The sequence below is a fragment of the Muscardinus avellanarius genome, assembly GCF_963383645.1.
Source record: "Muscardinus avellanarius genome assembly, chromosome: 12".
Classification (NCBI taxonomy): Eukaryota; Metazoa; Chordata; class Mammalia; order Rodentia; family Gliridae; genus Muscardinus; species Muscardinus avellanarius.
In genome coordinates, this window is record NC_137798.1 from 95,612,334 (window position 1) to 95,639,148 (window position 26,815).

Below are 26,815 nucleotides of genomic sequence, written 5' to 3' on the forward strand. Positions count from 1 at the left end.
ACCAGTTTCTTATAAAAAAATTTGTATCTACAGATGAAATAAAAACACCCGATAGCTGAGAAGCCTTGGCAGCACCCTAGCAGGAGGAGCCGCACATTTCTGAACATTACTGTCAACAAAAGTGCGTAGCTTCAGGTGCGCCGGGCTTCCGGAGCTCAGCTCCTGCCTCGCCTTCTCACAGTCTGCACTTAACAACTGCGTTACTTCACACGTTATCAAATTCCCATTATCCAAAACCACAGCTATAGAGCTAAAAGATGCAGTCACTATATAATTGTAGCTCATAATAGTATGTAATATTATACCCCGCAAGCTCCAGTCTGACACTTACCTAGAAGATTATGGTCCAAGTACACAATGAGATGGTTAAATAAATGTTTACAATTTAGTCACTGGTTTGTTTTACATTTCCGTCTGCCTACAGCTGGAGTTCTCAACATTGACTACACATCAAAATCACCTGGGTTGCCGTTTCTCCAAGGGGAGGCTGGAAAACTGTAATTTTCAGAACTCCCCAGTTGATAATCCTTGCAAATGCTTCTTGGGGGCATTTAAGTGCAACCAAGCTTACTTTATTTCTAAAAGATGGTGGCTTATCACCGAGTCTCCATTAAGTAACATTATCTGTATTTAGATTCTTTTTTGGTGGTGGTACTGAGGATTGAACCCAGGGGCATTCCACTACCTCTAACTCCACCTCCACGCCCAGGCCTATTTTATCTTTTATTTTGAAACAGGGTCTCAGTAAGTTGAGGAGGGCCTCACTAAATTGCTGAGGCTGATCCTGAACCTGTAATCCTCCTGTCTCAGCCTCCCAAGTACAGGGATTACAGGTGTGCGCCATCACACTCGGCTTGTATTTAGATCTTAAAGTACTTTTTGTGTTGACCAAGAGCCCACCAAGTTAAATGCTCACTTGCTTTATAAACTTGAGCCAGGAAAATATGAAGGCAACAATAAGGGCCTCAGAGATGAGCCAGCCAGGTGCAGGAGTGCAAGCCTGTAATCCCAAGACTTGGGAGGCCAAGACACAAAGACCACGCAGGTTCAAGGCCAGCCTCAGCAACTTAGGCAGGCCCTGTTTCAAAATAAAAAAGCCGGGCGTGCACCCTTGTAATCCCAGCATTTGGGAGGCTGAGACAAGAGGATCGCAGTTTGTGGATAGCCTCAGCTACTTAGTGAGGCCCTTTGGAACTCTGTGAGACCTGTTTCAAATAAAGAATAAAATAGAGGGCTGGGGGTGTAGCTTGGTGGTAGAATGCCCCTGGGTTCCATCCCCAGAGCTGCCAAAAAAAAAAAAAAAAAAAAAAAAAGAAGACTGGGGATGTAGCTTGGAGGTAGGATGCCTCCAGGTTCTACATTCAGTACTGAGTGGAGGGTGGCTTACATAAGATACTGAAACCTGCAAAGCACTAGATTACTAGATTGTAAAACACTAGACAATGTCTCTGTTTGTGTGATCTGTGCTCCAGTCCACCCAGTGGTCATCTATTTGACTACCTGTCCTTAGCAGACTTTTCAGATTTCTTAAGAGCTGTCAACTCTACCCTCAGCACAGCTGTTAGGAACCAAATTAGTACTTGCTGATTCCCAGCTCAAACAGCTTTATTAAACAAGCCCATGGCCACCTGCGGGGTGAGTGCCGTTCCTGTCGGCACTCAACCAGGCCAGAAGCTCAGCTAAGCTACTCTGAGCAGAGACCTCGGGCTCTCCTCCATAGGCTCTACACAGACTGCACAAGTAAGGACAGTGGGGCTGACAGATCAAAGTTGGACTCGACTACCATGAAGAAACATCTCAAAAAGGTAAATGGCAAATTTCAGTCCTGAGGCGTTTCAAATGTTAACCGTGTAGTCCCTAGTCAGCGAGCCGTGGGAGCGGCCCACCCGCAGCTCACTGTGCCTCATTTGTCCTGTATGTTCCTGCAAGTGGACAACTAGGAAGGACAGAGATTTAGACACATAGAAGGTGGGCTAGAGCTGGGCATGGTGGTGTGTTTATGATTCCAGTACTTGGGAGGCGGAGACAGGAGGATCACAGGCTCATGGCCAGCCTCAGCAACTTAGACCCTGTTTCAAAAGTAAAATAGGGCTGGGAGTGTGGCTCAGAGGGAGAATGCTCCTGGAGTGCAATCCCGGGTACCACGGGGTGGGGGGTAGGGGTACGGGCTCGCAGGAGGCACCGTGTTCCATCTCCAGACCCCCTGCCCCCCACACACACAAAGTGAGCCAGCATGGCTCCCTCCTGAGTGGGTAGGAGGGGGGAGGGTAAAGGACTTTGGGTCCTGACCAAACACCCCAGAGAGCTTCATCTGACAGGCAGGGGCAGTGCCGACTAGGGCATGATCCACTGATGGAAGTCCAAGTTTGGGGGAGAAAAATGTTAGCAGGAAGATAAAAGGGCCAACTGCTTTCTGAAGCTGCATCCCCATACACGCCCGTGCGAGCACTGTACACATTATTACGAGTGTCTACACGAGGACCAATAAGAAAATTCTGCCTTTCCTTCACAACCAGAAGTAGGTATGGTATTCCTGAAAATGAATTGGGTTTTATTTTATGGACTTTAGGAATCACATATCTTTTTCTTTCTTTTTTAGGGGGTGCTGGAGCCACATTCCCAATTCCCTGATTATCTATCCTTTTTTTTTTTTTTTTTTTTTTTTTGGTACTGGGGATAGAACCCAAGGGCATTCTATTTCCAAGCTACACCCCAAGCCATCCATCCATCCATTCATTCATTCATTCATTCATTCATTCATTCATTCATTTTTGTAGTGCTAGGGATTGAAACCAGGGGCATTCTACCTCTGAACTACACTTCCAGCCCTATTTTTTCTTTTCTTTGTGGTACTGAAGATTGAACCCAGGGGCATTCTACCTCCTAGCTATACCCCCAGCCCTCTCTCACTGGGCTGCTGAGGGCCTGAGTTGCTGAGGTTGGTTTCAAACCTGAGATCCTGTCTCAGCTTCTTAAGTACTAAGATTACAGGCCTGTACCACTACACCCTGCTCACAGACATTTAAATTCATCATCTTCAAATCAAAAGACCTATATCTTCTTTCTCCAAGACATTGCTTTCTCCAGCATTTCTGAGTTCAACGAATATTGCTCTACCACTGAGATACATCCTCAGCCCTTTTTATTTGAAACAGGGTCTTGCTAAGTTGCTGAGGCTGTCCTTGACCTGTGATCCTCCTACCTTAAACTCCTACACACTGAGATTATAGGCAAGTGCCACTACACAGGCTTCATCTACGTGTGTGTGTGTGTGTGTGTGTGTGTGTGTGTGTGTGTGACTAGGGATTGAAGCCAGGGATGTTCTACCTCTGAGCCTAGACTCCAGTCCTATTTTTATTTATTTTTTGTTTTCAAACAAGGTCTTTCAGCCATGTAAAGTGGTACATGCTCATAATCCCAGCAGGAGGCTGAGATAGGAGGACTGCAGTTCGAGGACAGCCTCAGCTACTGAGTGAGGCCCTGTTTCAAAATAAAAAATAAAAAATAAGGCTGGGGGTGTCACTCGAGGTAGAATACGCTTGGGTTCCATCTCCAGTATGGCAATAAAAAACAAACAAAAAGGTCTCTCTAGGTTGCTGAGAGTTTCTTTAAATTGCTGAGGCTGGTCTTAAACCTGTGTCCTCCAGTCTCAGCCTACCAAGTAGTGGGAATATGAGCAGTTCCACCATACCTAGCTTATCTATATCTTTTAATACTAAAATGATCCAAATTTCTCGGCCCACCTCTAACAAGAGCTGACTCTTAAGCACTGTCAGGCACTGCTTTACATAATCACCAACTCGATCTTCACAATAGCATTATATGGATATTAAATAATGTTCCCAATGCAGTTGGCTCCTCCCCCCCAGATGAGGAAATCCAGGACAATCATGAAGCGACTTGCCTAAGGTCACAGGTGCATTAGTATTGTGTCTAGGCAGTATGGTTTCTTAGCCAAAGCTCTTGTGATTTACTCTCTCTCAAGTATAGAGACAAACCTTTATATTAATCTCAATCTTTTAATCTTTTAGTATTTTTTGTTTTTGTGGTACTTGGGGTGGAACCAAGGAACCCAGGGGCTTTCTACCTCCGGGCTATACTCCAAGACCTATTTTATACTTTATTTGGAAACAGGGTCTCACTAAGTTGCTGAGAGCCTCATTGAGTAGCTGAGGCTGGCCCGGCTAATTTTCTTATCTGTTTTTCTTCCGCCGGATTTTCTAACTTCTAAAAAATAAACTATTGGCTGTGCATCTTATTTTTGTAACTCACTAGGAATTCACGTTGGAAATATATACACAATTCGACATTTAAAAAGACGCATATTCAGTTACCTATCTGGTCTCCGCAGCATTTTATGTGCACTGCTCAAAGAATATCGATTAACCTTTAAAAAACAGGGGTTAGATGCACGCAGGTATCGACCTCCTTGAGATGTTAATGACATATAACCCCTGGAACCCAAACACAAATTTATTCCGTTTTTAAAAAGCAAACAGTCGAGCCGGAAGTGATGGCTCACGCTTGTAATCCAGCATTTGGGAGGCTGAGACTGGAGGATCGCGGTTCGCGGACAGCCTCAGCTACTTAGTGAGGCTCTTTACAACTCAGTGAAACCCAGTTTCAAAATAATGAATAAAAAATAGGGCAGGGGGTGTAGCTCGGAGGTCGAATGCCCCTGGGGTCCATCCCCAGACCCGCAAAAAAAAAAAAAAAAAAAAAAAGCAAACTGTCAAACGCCTACTCTGTGGAATGGTCTGCTCAGAGGTTTGATGTTTAGAATTGAGTGAGGTTACCGAGGAGACCGCTCTGGGACTTGAATCAGCAAAAGACGCGTCTGCAGACGCCGCGTCCAGCCCGCTTCCGGCCAGGCCTGGGATCCCGGCCGGTCCCCTCTCCAGTCCGGCCAGGGGTCGGCCCTCGGGTCATCCCCAAGGACGTCCTCCGCTCGCCTGGGAGACCCCTTCCCGAGCGCGGCCAGGCCTGAGGACTGAGGACGATCCTCTCCGCCCTCGCCGCGGCTCGGCGAGCCCGGCCCCGCCGCCGGGCGCCCCCGGAGCCCTCCCCGCCCGCACCACCCACGTCGGCGCCCCCGCGGCCGCCGGGGCCCGGACCCACCTGCGGCCGGGCGCCCAGCACCTCCGCTCCGCCAAGGACAGCGGCGCCGGTCAGCGCGCCGGAAGTGACGTCGGGCGCGACCACGGGGCGCGGGGGGGGCGCGCGCCCGCCGCCCGAGGAGCGCCTCGTCCTCCACGGAGGCTGGCTGACACCGGCAGTCACCGAGGCCCGAAGCGGCCGCCGCCCCCGGGGCCGCGGGGCGGGGGCGCCGTCGCCTGCCCCGGCCCGCCCGCCGCCACCCCCCAAAGGTGGTCTCGCCCGCGCGTCCCCGCCGCGGCCGCGCGCCCCCGGCCCAAGATGGCGGCCGCCACCGCGGAGCTGCTGCCGGCCGGCCGCCGCTGCTGAGGCCCTCCCGCTCGCGAGCCCGCGTCGACCGGGGCCGGGAAGGGCCGTCCGCGGCGTGGGGAGGCCGGACGAGGCAAGTGGGGCGGGAGAGGGCGGCGCGGGAGGGCGCCCGGGCCCGGAGACCGGACTCCGTGGGCCCAGCGCTCCCTAGGCGCCGTGGCATCTGGGCGGCCCACGCCTGGGCTCCTTCTTCCAGCCCGGGGCGCTTTCCGGCCCCGGGCGCCGGAGCAGCTCGGCCGGCGCCAGCTTTGGCTCCTTTGCCCGCTGGCGCGGTGCGCCCGGCCTCCCGCGCGGGGTCGGCCCGTCGAGGCGCAGAGATCACGAGGCTGCTATAAGCACGGGGCGCGAGGTAGGCAGCTCATCGGCTCTCAGGACCTTTCAGATGTTTGCCCTGTGCCTTATGAGACCTGCCCGGCCCTCCGCGGCCTCCCTTTTCCACCCCGAGCGCCGGCACCCTCGCTGCAGTTGCCCCAGACCTCGTTGGTGTTGACTTTCCACTCTTCCGTGTTCATTGGAAAACAAGAGTTCACACTAGTCCCGGGCCCTCCCAATTCTGGCCTCCTGTGACCAAGCAAACTTGAGCCGCTTCCTGATTTTTAATTCCACTTTGTGGTCCTGGGGATCGACAGGGGTATTAGATCTCCGAGCTACACGCCCAGCCCCTCCCCTCCCCCCTTTTTAATTGTTATTTTGAAACAGGGTCTCACTAAGTTGCTGAGAGTTTCGCTAAGTTTCGGAGGCCGGTCTTGAACCTGCAACTCTTCCTGTCTAGGCCTCCCAAGTAGTGGGATTACAGGCCTGTGCCACCACACCCAGTCATCTTCTAATTTTTTATCTTACAACCCCTTTGACCCTGTTCTGACCCTGTTAAGAAGTGCTGCTTTACCCGAATGACCAAGAAGAAACTTTTCCAACTCAGTGAGCTCCAGATCTCATCCGGGGTCCTTTCTTTTCTCTTGGATTCTGCAGACGACTTCTTAGTTGTCATGGCATGCATGATCATTACTGAGAGCGCACAAGTAACTGATAAATATGTTTAAGGAATTTCTATGGTGAGGGGTCAGTCTTCAGCACACACGCGTGTTGGTTTGAGCCCAACACTGTGCCCGCTAGTGGAGAGAACAAAGATGAGCACCTTGCTCCACGCGTGTACATTGTGCGGCCAAATTCTTTGTGCCTCTTTTGTGCTAAGTACAGATAACCAGCTTTCCATGTGTGTGTGGGGGGGAGACTGAAAAAAACTTTATAGAAGAGTATATATATTTTAGCAGGGTCATGAAGGATTAAAAGGAATTTGCTAAGTTCAGGTGGAGCTCACTCTGATGTAAAACAGGAATGAAACTTTGAGAATTGGGGGTCCAGTTAGGGCCAGCGGGACAGTAAGGGTGTTTGAGCAGGCGGTGCAAGGTGGTTGGTGAAGAAGCAAGAGCTTGGGCATGACCTTGACTTCCAACTGAAGAGTTTAAGTTTTACTCAGTAGGTAGCATGTGCAAGGGGGCAGGGGTCTGGGGATGTTTGTCACTTAGCATGGGCTCACGGTGGTGTGGGGAAACAGGAAAGCTAACGGGGAGAATCCTGATCATTCTGGTAAGGCGATGAGTACCCCCACTGAGTTAGGGCCCTAAAGGATGGCAGGCTAAGTAAATGCCAAACAGGATTTAGCTGGTGGCCACTAATTTGCTGGTAAACCAGCGAGTGACTGGCTTTCAGTCTGGGTTGTTAGTGATACCATTAAAATCCAGTCTGAGATACGTACATAAAGTCAGGGTGGTGCCAGCCAGCTCTTCAGTAGTGGCAAACCAATGCCGTGTGGTCTGAAGCATTGGTGTTAGAGTCTAGACCTACGCTATTAGAGTGGCTGCTAGCCACGTGAGCTATTGCGCATGTGAAATGTGGTTAGTCTGAGTTGGTATGTGCTGTAAATATGGATACTGGATTGTGAAGACTCGGTATACAAAACACTGCAGTGTTTTTTAATGATCACATGCTGAATAATATTTTAGGTATAGGGTTAAGTAAAACATTATAGTTCACGTATTTTTACTTTTCAGTATGACTGAGCAAAACCTAAAGTTACATCTGTGGCATGTATTATAATTTCTATTGACAAAACTAGTTTAGACTAAGGACGGGGAATTAGTGGGGAGGTGGAATTTGAGCTGGTCCTTGAGGCGATGGTGAGCTAGGATTGCTTCCTGCCACCCTCAGTAGCTACGCAAGGCATTCAGGTTTGTTTCTCAGCCCGTAAGAAATCTTCAAAGACTTCTGCACAAGGGGTAGCAGATGTAGGGGTGTTTCTGTGGATTAATCTGGCAGCGATGTGTAGGTTGAGATGCAGGGAGAAAAAGTTGGAGGCAGAGATATGTAGAAACCCAAATATAAAGTAGTGAGGCTGGATCTACATCCAGGAACTGGCCATAGGATTAGAAAGGGAGTGGCAGGTGTACAGGGCATTCTGAGGGAGAATGGCCTGGAATTGGTAGTAGGCTGTCCAAGGAAAAATAAAGGGAGGCATCAAACAAGGGGATTTGCAAGCCTGGGTTACTTAGGATGAATTGATGTTATGGAATCATAAAATGCTTGAAGCCAAAGAACATTCATCCCAAAAATAGGAACTGCAGACTTGAGGAGGAGGCCGTCTGCTAAATGCGCTTTGTATCTCCCTGCTTTCTCTTACCTGTTCAGCTGTACATACCAGCTGATTTTCCTAAGCTACAGAGTTATCTATTATTAATGAACCTTAAAATGTTCCTCTGTTGCCTGTAGAACTAGGGCTTCCAAGGCCCTTCATTATCTGGCCGCTTTTTGTTCGTGAAGCCTTTCCTTTGATTTTTCGCCAAGCTACATTTCCCATTGGTGCTCTGTGTATATTTTGCTTTGTGCCTGTGCTCATGTTATTCCTCGTTTTGAAAACCGTCTCTCTCTCCCCAGGTCCTACGTATCCTTAATGAATAATCTTAGATCCACCTTCTCTATGAGTCTCAGTAACCAAAACTATTGAGAAATTTCAAAATCAGATTTCTAAACCACATATTTAAACCCCTGACTATAACCAACTTGGCTCATTATCGCTTATTTTTATGTCTTTTATTAGAGTATCTCAACTTGTCATAAACTGAAGCAAATCATGACATTCATGAGATTCTGGCTTGTTTTTTAGATTAATAAAGAACTCTTCCTCTGAATTCATGGTGTGTCACCATATGTGCAACTGAGATATCAGTAAGTAGTGAGTATCTGATAGAGATGTAGCTTTCTGGCCGGGCACGGTGGCGCACACTTGGAATCCCAGCATTCGGGAGGCTGAGACAGGAGGACCACGGTTTGCGGACAGCCTCAGCTATTCAGTGAGGCCCTTTGCTACTCAGTAAAACCCTGTTTCAGAATAAAGAATAAAAAGATCAGACTAGTTGGTACCAAAGCACAGCCCTGGGTTTGCTTTCGTAAGGCCATCTGCAAACGCCTCCACACCACCTAACCAGAGTGCAGCCCTCTGGCTTCTCACACTTGGGAGTTTTAGTAGATTTGAGGGAGCGAAGTACAGGCACACGTGTGGGCAAACCTGAGACATTTTGCTGTGAAAGGAAACAGAAAAGGTGCAGTGGTTGTAGGGCTTAGAGCGTACGTGTAACTGTGGTGGTGGCAGCTGAAGTAAAAAGAATATTATTGAAATGAAAAAAGTCGAGGAATATTCAATCAATATTGAAGTGACTGGGAGGGAGAGTGGCTGGGCCGCTCCAGTCCTCGGTGGACCAGGTCAGGTTTGCGCAGCCAGAGTCTAGGAGGCCAGGTCTGAGCTAACAGGGAACTAGCGCGGTGGCATGAGCTTTGTTGGGACCGGAGTTTTTGTTTTTGTGGTATTGGGCTTTGAGCCCTCACTGCCTTCGAGCCACACCCCCAGCCCTGTCTTATTTGATTTATTTATTTATTTGCAGTACTGGGGATGGAACCCAGGGGCATTCTACCTCCGAGCTACACCCCCAGCCCTATTTATTTATTTATTTTATTTATTTATTTTTGTGTGTGTGTGTGTGTGTGTTACTGGGGATGGAACCCAGGGGCATTCTACCTCTGAGCTACACCCACAGCCCTATTTTTTTATTTTTTATTTATTTATTTTGTGTGTGTGTGTGTGTGTGTGTGTGTGTGTGTGTGTGGTATTGGGGATGGAACCCAGGGGATTTCTACCTCCGGGCTACACGCCCAGACGTATTTTTTAAAATATTTTATTTGGAAACAAGGTCTCACTAAGTTGCTGAGAGCCTCACTAAGTAGCTGAGGCTGGCTTCGAACCTGTGCGATCCTCCTGTCTCAGCCTCCCAAGTGCAGGTACTACAAGCGTGTGCCACCACGCCTGGCTTTATTCTTTATTTGCCTGGCTTTATTCTTTATTTTTGAAACAGGGTCTCAGTGAGTTGCAGAGGGCCTCACTAAGTAGCTGAGGTTGTCTGAGAACGTGATCGTCCGGTCTCAGCCTCCCGAATGCTGGGATTACAAGCGTGTGCCACCACGCCCAACTTATTTTTATTTTGAAACAGGATTTCATCAGGTTGATGAGTCTTATTACTTGCTGAGGCTGGCCTTGAACGTGGGATCCTTCTGTCTCAGCCTCCCATGCAGTGAGTGAGCCTCCCATATAGGCTTGGTGAGAAGTGAGGAACACATACTTCTTGCTTTTGATACCCAGGGGTGTGGGTAGAAGAGACTTAAAAATAAAGCCTTTGAGAAGGTCTCGGGCAAAGCTGCTGTCATTAGGGAGCCACCAGGTTGCTGTGAAGATGAGCAGGTGTAGAGAATTTTCAGAGGTTGAAGTGAGAGGTGAGTATAGTCTAGTTCCAGAGAGCATACTGGAAGGATCTGGGAGAAGAGGTCATGGGTTGGGTCCAGCTCAGATATATATGCAGCAGAGATGATGGATAGCCCAGGACTCTGACTGCTGCCTGTAACTAGGCAGAAAGGAATGGGAGGACGGTGGGGTTAGCCCCAGTCAGTGTGCTGTGTATGAAAGGGGACAGTCCACCTTAGTTGTCCATGACCTCAAGTAGTGGGAGAGAGACCCTCGGGTAGTTCAGTGACCTCCTCTCCTGCTTGCATAATTAATGAGGAAAGGTCAATTTATTTATTTTTGTGATACTAGGAATTGAACCCAGGGGCATTCTACCTCTGAACTACATTCCCAGCCCTATTTTTTTTTTAATTCTTTATTTTGAAACAGGATCTTACTAAGTTGCAAAGGGCCTCACTAAGTAAAGTAGCTGAGGCTGGCCGTGAGCCTGCGATCCTCCTGTCTCAGCCTCCCAAGTACTCGGATTATAAGTGTTTACCTCTATGCTTGGCTCACAACCCTGTTTGTTTGTTTGTTTGTTTGTTTGTTTATTGGTGGTACTGGGGGTGGAACCCAGAGGCTTCTTACCTCCGGGCTATACTCCCAGACCAATTTTATATTTTATTTGGAAACGGTCTCACTAAGTTGCTGAGAGCCTCACTAAGTAGCTGAGGCTGGCCATGAACCTGTGATCCTCTTGTCTCAGCCTCCCAAGTACTGATATTACCAGTGTGCACCATCATGCCCAGCTAGGAAAGGTCAATTTTAGGGAGCTAAAATCTGAAATATTGCTGTGAAGTTGAATTTTGTTAATGAATTAACGTGTGTGTGTGTGTGTGTGTGTGTGTGTGTGTGTGTGTGTGTGTGAGAGAGAGAGAGAGAGAGAGAGAGAGAGAGAGAGAAACAGACAGACAGACAGACAGACAGACACAGACAGACAGACAGACTGACTGACTGGGGGTGGAACCCAGGGGCTTTGTACTTCTGGGCTATACTCCCTATTTTATACTTTATTTGGAAACAGGGTCTCACTAAATTACTGAGAGCCTCTTTAGGTAGCTGAGGCTGGCTTCAAACTGTGCGAGCCTCCTGTCTCAGCCTCCCAATGCGCGGGGATTACAAGTGTGCGCCCCCACGCCTGGCTATGAATTAACATTTTTATATGTTTACTCGCACACAGTTGTAAATCGCAAAAGATGTCTTCATGCTCTCTCTGTTTAGAATATGTAGTAGGCATCTTAACATAGATTCTAGCAAATAGATGGACTTTTTTTTAATGGTAATATTGTAGTATATTTAGTTTACATGAAGGCTGTGGCACTTGGATATCAAAAGCACTTAAATGTTAGCTTTTGTTTTTATGTTAGCAATTATTAAATTATTTTTTTCGGGTCTAAGGATGGAACCCAGGGGCATTCGACCTCTGAGCTACACCTCCTGCCCTATTTTTTATTCTTTATTTTGAAACAGGATCTCACTAAGTTGCAGAGGGCCTCACTAAGTAGCTGAGGCTGTCTGCAAACAGTAATCATCTAGTCTCAGCCTCTTGAATGCTGAGATTACAAACGTGCGCCACCACACCCAGCAATTATAATTAAATGTTGGGTAAAGTTTTTCTTTGCAGAATTTTTTGCAATTGCAAAAGCTGGTATGGCAACAGCTTTATTTTTCATTGGTTGTATAAAGATTAAGTTATAGTTTTTTATTGATACATTATAATTATAGAGATAGTGGGATTCATGGTGATATATTCATACATGCACATAACGTAATGTGGTCAATTTTATTGCATAGTACTGCCCACACTTTCCCCATCCTCTGCTCTACTGGTCTCCCATCTATTTCTGTCCAGCTTCCACATATAAGAGAAAACATATGACCCTTGACTTTGCCAATCTGGCTTGTTTCACTTAATAAGATATTGTCCTGATAAATGTTAAGTAGTTACTATGTATTAGGTTCTGTTTTGGGAATTGCCAAATAGACAAAAAGACATAGATGCCACCTCTGTTTTCCAATTGTTTACATTCTAGGACAAGGGTTCTTAAGATTAAACTCTGAAAAGTTTGTGGATTTCTGTGTGTGTGTGTGTATATATATATATAGGTTTTAGTGTTTTGAGGATTTCAGGATAAAAAGAGTCCATAGCTTTTTATTACATTTTCAGAGAGGCCTATTTAAGGACCACTGATCTAATAGAGAAAAACTTGTCTACTAGTCACTGCGATCCAGTAGAATCAGTACCATCACAGAGGGACAGATTCACCTTGAGCAATGAGTTCTTTAATCCAGTCAATGTTTAGGTGTAGAAGGAACTTGGATGTGGTAGTCTCTGTCGTACATAATTTATACAATATTTGTAATTTCCTAACGTCCATTATACGTATATATATCTACATGGCGTATAGTGAGAAAAGATTCATTAACTTGTTCCAAACCATCTGGAAGTGGATTCCTACCTGGATCGGTCTCATTCTAGAGTTTCTCTTCATCCAGGCACACTGGGGAGACTGAAGTACTGAACAGGCGAGTGGAGGATCATGCTTGTATTTTTAAACTTGACAGTGATGGGAAAGGCTCTTCACAGTGTTTGCTTTTCATGTTTATGGAATTTCTGTGCACTTAAAACTTGAAATAATTTAAGTTAATTTGTCTATTAAATGTTAGACTGTGCTTTTATGTTTAATTATATATTTCTTCTAACAGAACCTTTTAGGTTACAGTTACTGGACCAAAAAGATGACATCTATTATCAAGTTAACTACCCTCTCTGGGGTCCAAGAGGAGTCTGCCCTCTGCTACCTCCTCCAGGTTGATGAGTTTCGATTTTTATTGGACTGTGGCTGGGATGAGCACTTTTCTATGGATATTATAGATTCCCTGAGAAAGTAAGTTACATTTTATATTTCTAGACTCTTAGTACATGAACTTTAAAAATATATTTCCTCTCTACACTTTTGTAATTCCTTTTTGATATTATATAGTGCTGCTGTGTTTGTACTACTTTAGTTTATATTAAGAGTTTTATTCATGTTAAAAACATAGTGACCATTTTACCTTGTAAACTTTGGGAGACCTCTAAGCTTTGTTTGTTGAGATTCAACAACATTAAGTTAGTTGTTACTCGGTAATGGAGCTCAGTACAAGGTTATTTTCTTTTGTGTGTGATGCTGGGAATTGAACCCAGGAACATTCCACCTCCAAGCTACACCCCAGCCCTATTTTTTATTCTTTTCAGACAGGGCCTCACTAAGTAGCTGAGGCTGGCCACAAACAGTGATCCAACTGTCTCAGGCTCTCAAGTACTGGGATTACACGTGTGCACCACCATGCCTGGCCTCATTGGACGTTTTGCTCCCTGATTTTAGGGAAGAGCGAGTTTGTAAAAATTGGAAAGAAAGCTGGGCATGGTGGCACACGCTTGTAATCCCAGCATTCAGGAGGCTGAGACCGGAGGATCATGGTCCACAGGCAGCCTCAGCTACTCAGTGAGGCCCTCCGCAACTTAGTGAGACCCGGTTTCAAAATAAAGAATACAAAATAGGGCATCGGAGATTTGAATGCCCCTGGGTTCCATCCCAAGACCCACACAAAAAATGATTGGAAAGGAGGGAGCGCCTTCCACGTGGAAGTCCTGCAGTTGGATCTGGATCACATTAGCTCACTTTCTGTATCCTGTGATACCTAATACTGTGACTGGTTCTCAGAATCATTGCTATGATATATAAGAGGGTCCTAATCCACCAGAACACGTTCATTTATATTTACAGTATGAATTATGGAAGGAAGTAGGACTTAAATATTTTTAAAAATTTAGAACCTGAAGCCAAAAAGAAATCATCTAATTCCTTTGGTCATTGATAACATATGCTTTCTCGATTAATTGGTATTTTACTATAAGGAATATGCTGTTGATCACCGGGCTAAAAAGCTGAGGCAAAAATCCATTCTAAATCAGTGGTCATTTAAATATCCTCCTCAATAATTTCTGAAATCCTGAACTTGAGTTCTTGAACTTAAATTAATAATATACGAGGTAACATTCAGGATCAACTTACTTGTGGTGTCTACTCTTTTTTTTTTTAATGTGTCTAGACACCATATATTTAAGTATAGGTTATACCATAATTTTGATATTTGTGCAGGACAGGGTAGTAATAATTGAAATTCGTGGCCATCATAATTTGAGCTCTTTATTTTGCTCTTCTACCTCAGCATAGTCTCAGTCCAGAATGGGTGAATAATCTTGATTATTCTGCCTTTGCCCTTAAAAACAAGAATCACGAAAGCAGCCGTGTTGGTGTGTTCTAGGCACGTCCACCAGATCGACGCGGTGCTGCTGTCTCACCCCGATCCTCTCCATCTTGGAGCTCTCCCGTACGCTGTGGGAAAGTTGGGGCTGAACTGTGCTATCTATGCGACCATCCCTGTTTACAAAATGGGACAGATGTTCATGTATGATCTTTATCAGGTAATTCAGACAGTTAGTAAAAACATTTCCTATCCCCACAGTGATCATATTTAACCTTTTATTTGTGTTATTCTTTTAGTCTCGACACAATACAGAAGACTTTACGCTCTTTACACTAGATGATGTGGACGCGGCCTTTGATAAAATACAGCAGCTAAAATTCTCTCAGATTGTGAATCTGAAAGGTAAAAGTGTTTCTGCCGTAAACATTAGTTGTGCGGATGGAGGTTTGTTTTTCACAGGCTGGGGGATTAGACCCAGGGCCTTGCACGTGTTAGGCAAGTGCTCTGCCACTGAGCCGCATTCCCAGTTGACTAATGGAATTTAACCTTCAACAAAATACTGAGGAGAATTTGTAATAAAACTTATATGCCCTGTGGTCAGAGAATAAAAAGTTAGCATTTTTCTGCCTTGATCTAGAACTCTGATCTTCCTGAATTTATAAACATTATAGAGCCGGGCGTGGTGGCGCACGCTTGTAATCCCAGCATCCGGGAGGCTGAGACTGGAGGATCGCGGTTCGTGGACAGCCTCAGCTACTTAGTGAGGCCCTCTGCAACTCAGTGAGACCCGGTTTCAAAATAAAGAATAAAAAATAGGGTTGGGAGTGTACCTTGGAGGTCAAATGGCCCTGGATTCCATCCCAGACTTGCAAAAATAAGTAGTTAATTAATTAATAAAAATGAAAACATTATAGACTAAAAACTAACAAAAGATTAATACTTGGGCGTTTTACTCTTTGGTTGGGGAAAGACTTACTTAACTCTTCACTGTGCAGAATGAACAACAGTAATGTGTCTGGATCCTCCTTGGAGCTTACAGTTGGATTCAGGAGGCAAAGCAACTCAGATGTCCAAATGTAGTAACTGAAGTAAAGTGCTACGGCAGCAGAGTAGAAGATGACTCAACCTGCCAGGTGTGGCGGCGCACGCCTGCAATCCCAATATTTGGGAGGCAGAGATGAGGATTGCAGGTTCAAGGCCAGCCTCTGGAGCTTAATGAGGCCCTGTTTCAAAATAAAAAACTGAAAAGAGCCGAAGGTGTAGTTCGGAGGTAGGCTGCCACTGGGTTCAGTTCTCTGTACCATAAATAAAAGGACTGAATTCTACAATTGGGCATTTAAAAGTTTGCTATTTGATTAGGTCAAGATGCCGCACGAACTGAATTAGAGAGTTGCTTAAAGATGGCCTCTGGGATTGAAAACAGGTGTAACAGTGGACTCTAAAGAAGTGACAGTGGTCTTAATAGCTTTCTTTGTACTTAGCTCTTTCTTTTTTCTTGTTTCTTTGTTGTACTTGGGGTTGAACCCAGGGGTGCTCTACCATTGAGCTACATTTGGCCCTTTTTAAAAGCTTTTTATTTTGAGGCAGGATCTTCCTAAGTCGTTGAGGCTGGCTTTAAACTGTGATCCTTTCGCCTCAGCTTCCTGAGTCTAGGATTGCAGATGTATACTACCATGCCCACCCATACTTAGTTTTTCTATATGATAAAGTCTTCCTAGTAAGATTTGAGTTGCAATTCTGTTAAAGGCTTGTGGAAATGGAAACAGTTGAAAATTGTTTTTATAATGTAAATATTAAAGCCTAGAGTGGGAGTGAACATTAATAGTAGAGTATTTGCCAAGCATGCATGAGACTCTTGCCTAGCATGTTTGAAAAATAAACAGCCCGGCATGGTGGCACAAGCCTGCAATCCCAGTACTTGGGAGGCTGTTACAGGAGGAGCGCAGGTTCAAGGCCAGCCTCAGGACCATAGGGAGACCCTGTTCAAAACAAAAATAAAAAGGGCTGGGTGTAGTTCAGAGATCAACTGCTCCTGGGTTTATTCCCCTGTACCACAAAAGTAAGTAAATGAATAAATAAATTAAAAGTAAAACTTATTAGTTCATACTAAGTGATTTAATAGTGTACCAGCTTAAAGTCCAGTCTCTACCCTTCAGGTTATAAGCACAAGTATCTCTGCAAGAATACATGATAAAATACCAAGGTGTTTGCCTCTGTTGAGAGAGTGGGGTAACTAGGGACAGAAGAGTGAACCTTAATTTTCACTGTACACATTTTCACTTCTGAATTACGTGTCATTGCTTATGTTACCTATAATATAGCTTAGAAGTACAACCTTTCTTCGGGGTTGTGAAAGAAATCTGAACGTTGTCCTCTTGTTGACACAGGTAAAGGACATGGCTTGTCTATCACCCCCCTGCCCGCCGGCCATATGATAGGTGGAACAATATGGAAAATAGTCAAAGATGGAGAAGAAGAAATTGTTTATGCAGTGGACTTCAACCACAAGAGGGAGATGTAGGTACATTAAGACAAAGCTAAAGGAAATGAATCAGTATTTCATTCTTGGGAAGGAAAAATTAGAAGCAACCTGGAGTGTTTTGGGTTGGGAACGTGGTACGATCCCCAGGTAGGTCTTGGGCCCAAAGGACCCTCCCACCTTCCAAGTAGCTCAAACTACTGGTGCACACCACCACATTGACTGCAGAGTTGTTATTGTTAGTTTGTAGGACTGGCGATTGAACCCAGAGGCATCCTACCTCCTAGCTATACCCCAGCCCTATTTTTTTTTTTTTTTCTTGTACTGGGGATAAAACCCAAGGGCCTTCTACCTCTAGGCCATACCCCTGACCAATTTTTTATCCTTTATTTTTTGAAACAGGATCTCACTGAGTTGCAAAGTAGCTGAGGCTGTCCACGAACTGTGATCCTCCTGTCTCAGCCACGCAAATGCTGAGATTACAACCATATGCCACACCCCTGGCTCTGGCTTATTCTTTTTTTTTTCTTTTTTTTTTTTTTTTTTTTTTTTTTGCGGGTCTGGGGGTGGAACCCAGAGGCATTTGACCTACGAACTACACCCCCTCCCCAATTTTTTATTCTTTATTTTTTATTCTTTATTCTTAGTGAGTTGCAGAGGGCCTCACTAAGTAGCTGAGGCTGTCTACGAACCACGATTCTCTGGTCTTAGCTCCCCAAATGTTGGGATTACAAGTTTGTGCCACCACGACAGCTCTGGCTTATTCTTTATTTTGAACAGGGTCTCCCTGAGTTGCAGAGGGCCTCACTAAGTAGCTGAGGCTGACCGAGAACCCACGATCCTCCTGTCTCAGACTCCCAAATACTGGGATTACAAGTATGCGCCACCACAACCAGCTTGGCTTGTTGTTTTTTTAAAACCACAAATTTACAGTAATCTAAAAACATCAAATCTCAGGTCATGGGTGTTTTCATTTTTTGCATTGTATAGGGAAACATTTGGCATAGGACATAAAGGAGATTTAAAATATTACATATTAAGTATCTATGAAAGCAAATATCTCCCTAGGAGTGTTACAAAGGAAGTGCATTTTTGTACATAAATTTTTTATGCTCTTATCTTAGAACTTAACAGAACTTTGTGGGAGAGTAGTTAGTTTTGTAAAGTTAGTAATTGCCCTCTGTTATAACTGTACATTTTATTATAGCTGTCGATACATACTAATTGTACAAACTTCTGGGTTTCACTGTGACATTTCCGTATGTGCATATTGTGCTTTATCGTCCTCACCCTCCCTTCTACCCTGTTTTGTGTGTGTGGTACTGGGGATTGAGCCCAGGGGCATCATCTCTGAGCACACCCCAGCCCTTTTTATTTTTTTGTTTTCAGACACATCTTGCAAGGTTGCTGACAGTCTCACTAGGTTGCCGAGGCTGGTCTCAGACCTGCCTTTTTCTTGTCTCGGCCTCCCAAGTACTGGGATTGCAGGTGTGCGCCACCACGCCCCGCCCTCTGTCCTCGGCTCCCATCTCTCCCCTTTCCCGAATCCCCGCTCATCCTTTTCCCCTTCTCGCAGGTTTTTTGCTTGTTTTGGTTTCCACACATCAGAGAAAACTTGTGTCGTTTGTCTTTCTGTGTCTGTGTGTCTGGTTCATTTTGCTTAACATATCCTCCAATTCCATTCGTTTTCCTGCAAATAACATAATTTCATTCATCCTATGGCTAAATAATATTTCACTGTAAATATATATGCCATATTTTCTTTGCCCACTTACCTGTTGCCAGGCACCTAGACTGATTCCTTACCTTGCCTCTTGTGAATAGTGTCTCGATGAACATGACACGCAGCTTTCTGTTTTGTATGCTTGACTTCGTTTCTTTTGAAAACACCCAGGAGCGGCGCGCTGCATCATACGTAGTTCTGGTTTTCATCTTTTGGGAGCTTCCATACTGCTTTCCAGAGTGGCTATTAATTTATGTTCCCATCAGCAGTGGGTACATGTTCTTTCTCCACATCCTTGTAGCCTTTGTTAGTTTTGTTGTTTGGGGAGTCATCATTCTGGCTGGGGTGAGTTGGAATCTCAATTTGATTTGCATTTCCCTGGTGGCTAAATATTTCGAACATGTTTTTGCATATGGATGTGTTATTCATACCTCTTTAGAAAAAGGCTCATTCGGATTGTTTGCCTTCTTTTTTAGATTTTTTATTGGATTACTTGTTTGTTTAAGTTTTTGAGCACTATATATATTCTGGGTATTAATCCTGTCAGACAAATAGCTGGCAAAGATTTTCTCCCATTTGGTTGGATAATCTCTTCCCTCTTGACCGCTTCCTTTGTTGTATAGAAGCTTTTTAATTTGATGTAATCCCATTTGTCATTTATTTCCTGAGGTATTGGATTTCTATGCAGGAAACTTGCCTGAGCCAACATCTTGAAGTGTTTCCCCCTTTTTAATCATCTAGTTTTCACATTTTTAACATCGGAAGGTTAAATATTGGAGCTCTTTTCTTTTGCAGTACTAAGGATGGAATCCAGGGGCATTCCACCTTTGAGCTACACCTCCCACCCCAGTCTTTTGTGGTACTGGGGTTCCTGGAAGCCCTTCTACCTTCGGGCTACACTCCCAGACCTATTTTTTATACTTTTTTTATTTGGAAACAGGGTTCCTTAAGCCAGCGCGATCCTCCTGTCTCCGTCTCCCAAGTGCAGGGATTACAAGCATGCGCCACCACGCCCGGTGTTTTGGGTTTTTTTGGTTTTTTTTGGTTTTTTTTTTTTTTTTTTTTTTTTGTCTTTATTTCTGAACGCTGGGATTACAAGCGTGTACCACCATACCCAGCAACATTGGAGGTTCTAACACTAAGGTCTTTAATTCATTTCAAGTTGATTCTTATATAGAAATAGCATTCTAGTTTTAATCTTCTGCTTGTGGATACCCAGTTTTTTTAGCACCATTGTTGAAGAGACTGTCTTTTCTCCAACATTCCTTTTTGACACCTTTGTCCAGGATCAGGTGAGTGTAGGTACATGGTTTATTTCTGGGTCCTCTGTTCTATTCCATTAGTTGACATGTCTATTTTTATTAATTAATTAATTAATTAATTGGTGGTACTGGGTGTAGAACCCAGGGGCTTCCTACCTCTGGGCTACACTCCCAGACTTTTTTTTTTTTTTTTTTTTTTTTTTTTTTTTTTTGGTGGTACTGGGGATGGAACTCAGAGGCCCTCTACCTCTGGGCTACACTCCCAGACCTATTTTATATTTTATTTGGAGACAGGGTCTCTTAAGCCAGCTGAGGCTGGCTTCAAACCTGCAGGATCCCCCTGTCTCAGCCTCCCAAACGCAGGGATTACAAGCGTGGGCCACCACGCCCAGCTTCCCAGACCTATTTTATATTTTATTTGGAAACAAGGTCTCACTAAGTAGCTGAGGCTGGCTTTGAAGCTGTGAGACCCTCCTCAGCCTCCCAAGCGCAGAGATTACAAGCGTGTGCCACCACGCCCGGCTGGACATGTCTGTTTTTATGCCAATAAAATACTATTTTTGTTACTATGGTTTTGTAGTATGTGTTGAAATAATTTTGTTCAGTATGGCTTTGGTTATTCAGAGTATTTTGTGATTCCATATGAATTTAAGGATTGTATTTTTTTAGTTGTAAAGAATACTGGTTTTTGTTGGAGAGTTCAATGAATCTGTAGGTCTCTTTCAGTAGTTTCACAATTTTAACCGTATTATCCAAATCCATGAACATGGGAGTTCTTTCTGTCTTTTAGTATCTTATTTAATTTCTTTCTTTATGTTTTTGAATTTTCATTGTAAAGGCCTTTCACCTCCTTGATTAGGTTTATTTCTAGATATTATATTTTTTTTCCTTGTTTTGAGGCTATTTTGAATGGGATTGCTTTCCTGATTTCTTGGTGTTATAGATGCTACTGATTTTTGTATGTTGATCTTCTGTCCTACTTTGCTGAATATTTTTAGCCAATTCTAATAATATAACCATATATTAATGTCAGATTCCCTTTAAAACTGAACACAGTAGTTATAACTTTACATATTCATTTGGTGCTCAGCATAACTATTTTTGGTGTTCATTTTCATACAGGCTTTCGTTGTATCTGTACATTAAGTTTGTAGTTATTTTGTATTAGATTATAGTAGCCTCAAAGCCTTTATATTCAGAAATATAAAAGACCTAATAGGTTGAATTTAGACTCTCGTCTATATCATATACCAATGAGGAAAGCATGGATATTCGAGTCAATGGTGAATGAATTCAACCGTTTGGGAAATTTCAATGTGTGTCTTTTATCATTTATTTATTTATTTGCAGTACTGGGAATTGAACCCAGGGGCATTCTACCTCTGAGCTACACCCCCACCCCTATTTTTTATTCTTTATTTAGAAACAGCGTTTCACTAAATTGCGAAGGACCTCACTAAGTAGCTGAGGCTGGCTGCTAACCTGCAATCCTCCAGTCTCAGCCTCCCAAGTACTGGGATTACAAGTCTGTGCCATCACGCCTGGCTCAATTTGTATCTTTTATGATATAACAAAATAAATTTCAGATGGCTTATAATTAAATACAACAGGAAGGGATATTGGTGCGTCTGCTCTCTGATTTTAAAAAGTCTTTGTAAGCATAAAGATAATGGAGCAAGTTACAAGGGGAAAATCTGATAGATTCAATCACATTTAGATGTCGCCAACTAATCTCAGTTGGGTCCTTATTGTCAGCTCCCGGTCAAATCCTCAGAAAGATGGCACAAAAGGCAGGTGGAGTTCTGCAGAAACCTATCTGCAGCGATTCCTTTCCCTCTATGAATTCCCTAAGTTTTTGGGTACGACGCTTGGGAAAGAAATCTGAGGTGGACAAAGGCTTCTTGAGCCAATGACAATTTATTACAGGAACCCAGAGAAATTTATACCCTTAACCAGTGAGATTAATAATAGGAGAAAAAAGAAAGGGAAGGGGGGCAATCACAGCAAAACAATAGTGAATTACATATAAACAAAGTAAATGATTAGTCCAGCATTTAAGAGATTAACTCCCGGATCTTTCTTTCTTTCGATATTGCAGCAGGGCAGGTTCAAGGGCAAATTCCAAAGGCAATACAGGCACGCCCAAGGCCCAGGGCTTGGAGAATACGCCTTCTCATGGAATCTTCTTTTGCTTTATTTTTTGAAGTTCCCATCTATATCCATATGACAAGCATGGGGAGATGTGGCGGTCCAGGGAGATGCGATGGGAGTCTCTCAGATCTCATCCGCTTTGCCTTCTGAAGTCTGAAAGCTTACAAAAACTCACAACACAGCTTGGCAAATAAGACACCACAAACAACACCATGAAGTTCTTGGATTTAGCTGTCAGATGTATTTCCTTAACTGCCCCTATCACAAACCCTCTGCAACCTGCTTCTAACTTTCTAATTCCTTTCTTTCCCAGTCGGGACGTTCTTATGATAAGCTCTTCTTCATGAAAAAGTGCTTTCTTATTCTTACAGTATTTCCTTTCCTTCATACATATATATTTAAAACGTCTGTCCTTTATTTTGTCACTTTCATTTCTAGCCATGCGGCATTCTCACTGTCTCGGGGACACTCCTACTGGGCGTAAAGGTCAACAATCTTTCTCCTTGGCTCTATTGTATTTTGGCAATTAAGCTGTCCTTCAGTCAAATTGCTTTGAAGTCACACCCAAAGTTTCTAGGCAGGGTCTCAAGGGTAAACAGGGTAGGAGTGAGGGCCGGAGACCCTTTGTGATTGCTGCAGCTGGAATGCTTATCACAGCATCTGAATTCTGGCCAGTTTTTTCCTTACTATTGAGCAAAGCCAAGGACGTTTATTTCCACGGACTCAATTTCTGATCTCACATCATCAGAACAATTCGTGTAGAGAGTTAAAAGAATACCAAGAGAATAATAGTTATGAAGGATATCTAAAGTGGGGGATATTTTTTGCCAGAGACGATACCTCTTTCTCGGGGCTTTTTGCCGATTTTTACTATGTGGAGTGGGGTCTTCAACACATAGATGCCGAGGCAGCAGGATGTCTTGGCATTTAGATTTAGGGAATCTAAAATAATATACTTAATTATAAAACCAGCAAACTAGAAAAAATAGTTACAGCAAGTTGGCCAATATATGGTCAGATATTAATTAAAGATGTATTAGTTGCAAAATTGGCAAAAGTTAAATTCCAGAAAGAGGAAATTTAAATGATAATGTTTCTTTATTAGATACATTAAAATACCTTTAAATGGTGGAGCCTTCTGGGAAGTATTTAGTGAGTTGGTCGGTCTTTCTATTGAACCTTCCTAGAAAGGGGAGTTTTCTGTCAAAGTTTAAACCTTCTGGGGAGCTGTTTAGCAATACTTGTATTTCTAGGAAATACATTTCTAGGAATTTTTCTAAAGAAATGCAACTGAAACTTTTTGCCAAAATGTTCTTTGGAAGATTATGATGGCAAAAAAGCAACCTATCTATGAAAAGGAAATTATCAAATATAGTACAGACACAATAGAAAGTTTTGCAATTTCCTAAAAATTGGGTTTAGAAAATCTTTTAATGTCATAGGAACAAAGAAGCAAGATACAGAACTATATACAGGAACATACATGGGATCTCTGCTTTTTAAAATGCATATGTAAGCCAGGCGTGGAGGTGCACACTTGTAATCCCAGTAATTGGGAGGCCGAGACAGGAGGATCTTGGGTTCACTGCCAGCCTCGGCTACTCAGTGAGGCCCTCCGCAACTTAGTGAGACCCAGTTTCAAAATAAAGAATAAAAACTAGGGCTGGGAACATATGCATGCCTATGTTCATAGCAGCACAATTTGTAATAGCCAAAATATGGAACCAACCCAGATCACCATCAACAGATGAATGGATAGCAAAACTGTGGGAAATACACACAATGGAATTCTATTCAGCCATAAAGAAGAACAAAATTATATCATTTGCAAGAAGATGGAAAGCCCTGGAGAGCATCATGTTAAGTGAGATCAGCCAAGCACAGAAGGAGAAGATACACATGTTTCCTCTAATATGCCCAAACTAGAAAACACAAAGGATACCAGTGGGACTCCAGATATTAGAGGGGAAATACTAGCTAAGTTTTAATGGAAAGATAGGAGAGGAAAAAGGCCGATCTTGATTAATGAGGGTCTACACCTGAACATGTGTAAAATTATGAATAAGACATGGTTAACCTGGACAACCATTGGTGGGAGGGGGGAAGTGAAAATGGGGGCGGGGGGGGAGAGGGCACCAAATATAGTGTAAATGTATACTATTTATGTTCAATAAAAAAATTGTTAAAAAAAAAAAAAACTAGGGCTGGGGGTATGGATCGGTGGTAGACTGCCCCTGGGTTCAATCCCCATTGCTGCAAAATACAAAAATAAAATTCATGTGTATATGCATAGAAAGATTTGTATGCTTAGAGGGATATTCCCAAAGTAGTGTATTAATGATGTTTTATACTGTTCCTCTGGAAGATTTTATTTTCCTTTGTGAAATTATTGTTGTTATTAATTTTTGTTTTTGTGGTACTGGGGATTGAACCCAGGGGCATTCTACTGCCAAGCTATACCCCCAGCCCAATTTTATTTTTATTTTGAAACAGAGTCTCGCTGGATTAATGAGTGTCTTACTACTTGCTGAGGCTGTCCTTGAACTTGCGATCCTCCTTTCTCAGCTTCCTAAGTACTGAAATTACAGGCATGCATCACCATGTCAAACTTCTATTTTTTTATTTTTATTTATATTTGGAGGGAGGTGCTGAAAATTGAACCAGGAGTGTTCTACCTCTGAATTACACCCTCAGCCATATTTTTTATTCATTATTTTGAAACATAGTCTGACAAGTTGCCGAGGGCCTCACTAAGTACCTGAGACTGGCTGTGAACCTGCGATCCTCCTGTCTCAGCCTCCTAAGCACTGAGATGACAAGTGTGTGCCGCCATGTGCGGGGGTTTTTTTCTTCATTTTTCTTTCTTTTCTTTCTATCTTTTTTTTTTTTTTTTTTTTTTGTGGTACTGGGGTTCCTGGAAGCCCTTCTACCTCTGGGCTACACTCCCAGACCTATTTTATACTTTTTCTTTGAAAACAGGGTCTCTGCGCAATCCTCCTGTCTCCGCCTCCCAAGCACAGGGATTGCAAGTGTGCACTACCATGCCCAGCTTTTTTTTTTTTTTTTTTTTTTTTTTTTGCGGGTCTGAGACTGGAACCCAGAGGCATTTGAGCTACACCCCCTGCCCAATTTTTTTTTTTTTTTTTTTTTTTGAAACAGGGTCTCACTGAGTTGCGAAGGGCCTCACTAAGTAGCTGAGGCTGTCCGCGAACCGTGATCCTCCTGTCTCAGCCTCCGAATGCTGGGATTACAAGCGTGCGCCACCACGCCCGGCTCCGGCTATTTTTTTTTAAAGGTGTCTCACCACATTGTTGAAGGCCTTGGTAAGAGGCCACGGCTGACCTCCAAGCTGTGCTTCTCCTCTCTCAGTCTTTCTAGCACCAGAATTACAGTTGTGTACCACTACACCCAGTGTCTGTGAAGTTTTAATTTACCATATATTTCTCTAATATGATAAACTTAAATGAAGTATGTATATCTTAATAGTAGGAGAAAATACCTTATAGAAGCAGTTGCTTATTTTTTAAGGAAAACTATTGTTTATTTGAAATGATATAAAATATTCTTTTTCAACTTCTTTATAGCCATTTAAATGGATGTTCTCTGGAAATGCTAAGCAGACCCTCTCTACTGATCACAGATTCATTTAATGCTACATATGTGCAGCCTAGAAGGAAACAGAGAGATGAGCAACTTCTGAGTATGTATAGCTACTCTTTATTTAATTTAATTAATTAATTTATTTATTTACTTTTTGGTGGTGGTACTGGGTTTGGAACCCAGGGGCTTTTCTACCTCCAGGCTGTACTCTCAGACCTGTTTTATATTTTATTTGGAAACAGGTTCTCACTAAATTGCCGAGAGCAATCACTAAGTAGCTGAGGCTGGCTTCGAACCTGTGTGATCCTCCTGTCTCAGCCTCCCAAGCACTGGGATTACAAGCGTGCGCCACCACGCCCAGCTCCAACTCTTTATTTTAAAGTGCTGTGGAAGTGTTTGTTTTATTTAACTTGGTTACAAGAGTTTGTCTGTAGTATTTTTAGAGAAATATTATGTAGTCATATTAGTATTTCGCATACAAAATGTTTTTCTGGAACAGATGTAAAGATTGGCTTCTTTCTGCCATTTGGCACATGGCTGTCTCTCTCCCGGGCACTTGTTGGTATATATCTATATGTAAAGACCTCATATATCTATTGGAAAACATGCTCCAAAAGGAAAATGAATAAAAGAGCCGAATGCAGATGCGGTAGCCCACGCTCTGGTGCTGGGTGTTCCACTCTAATGCAGCCGTCCTGGGTGTAGAGGATCCTGGGCCTCCACTTGCCTCCGCTGTGACTTGAGCTGCTTCATTCACACTCTCTAGTAAGCTGTATGAGAGTTCAGCGCGAAAACCGATTCCACTTTTAAACACATCAGCAACTGCTGCCTTTGTCTATTTATGTAAAAGTATGTAGTATACTGCGTTTCACGGATTCATGGATTTTATAAAGCTCTTCAATTCTTGGGGCTTTTTTGTTGTTAGTTTTTGCTAGAGTTTGCTTTTACCAAGTATTCCAAGCAGCTGGGCATGGTGGCGCATGCTTGTAATCCCAAAATTTGGGAGGCTGAGACCGGAGGATCCCAGTTCGCGGAAAGCCTCAGTTACTTAGTGAGGC

General features: G+C 43.6%; 1 protein-coding gene across 2 annotated transcripts in view; it reads left to right on the forward strand.

Moving 5' to 3' along the window:
- Positions 1-13,027: 13,027 nt before the first annotated feature.
- Positions 13,028-26,815, forward strand: part of CPSF2 (cleavage and polyadenylation specific factor 2) — a gene marked incomplete at both ends in the record, with an annotated part of 28,384 nt that continues 14,596 nt past the window's right edge. For both annotated transcript variants that reach the window (XM_080708198.1, XM_080708199.1), the window contains 5 exons: positions 13,028-13,176; positions 14,600-14,759; positions 14,839-14,944; positions 16,930-17,059; positions 25,742-25,857. In XM_080708198.1, coding sequence (XP_080564324.1) covers positions 13,028-13,176; positions 14,600-14,759; positions 14,839-14,944; positions 16,930-17,059; positions 25,742-25,857 — 661 coding nt within the window. The remainder of the gene's footprint in view (positions 13,177-14,599; positions 14,760-14,838; positions 14,945-16,929; positions 17,060-25,741; positions 25,858-26,815) is intronic.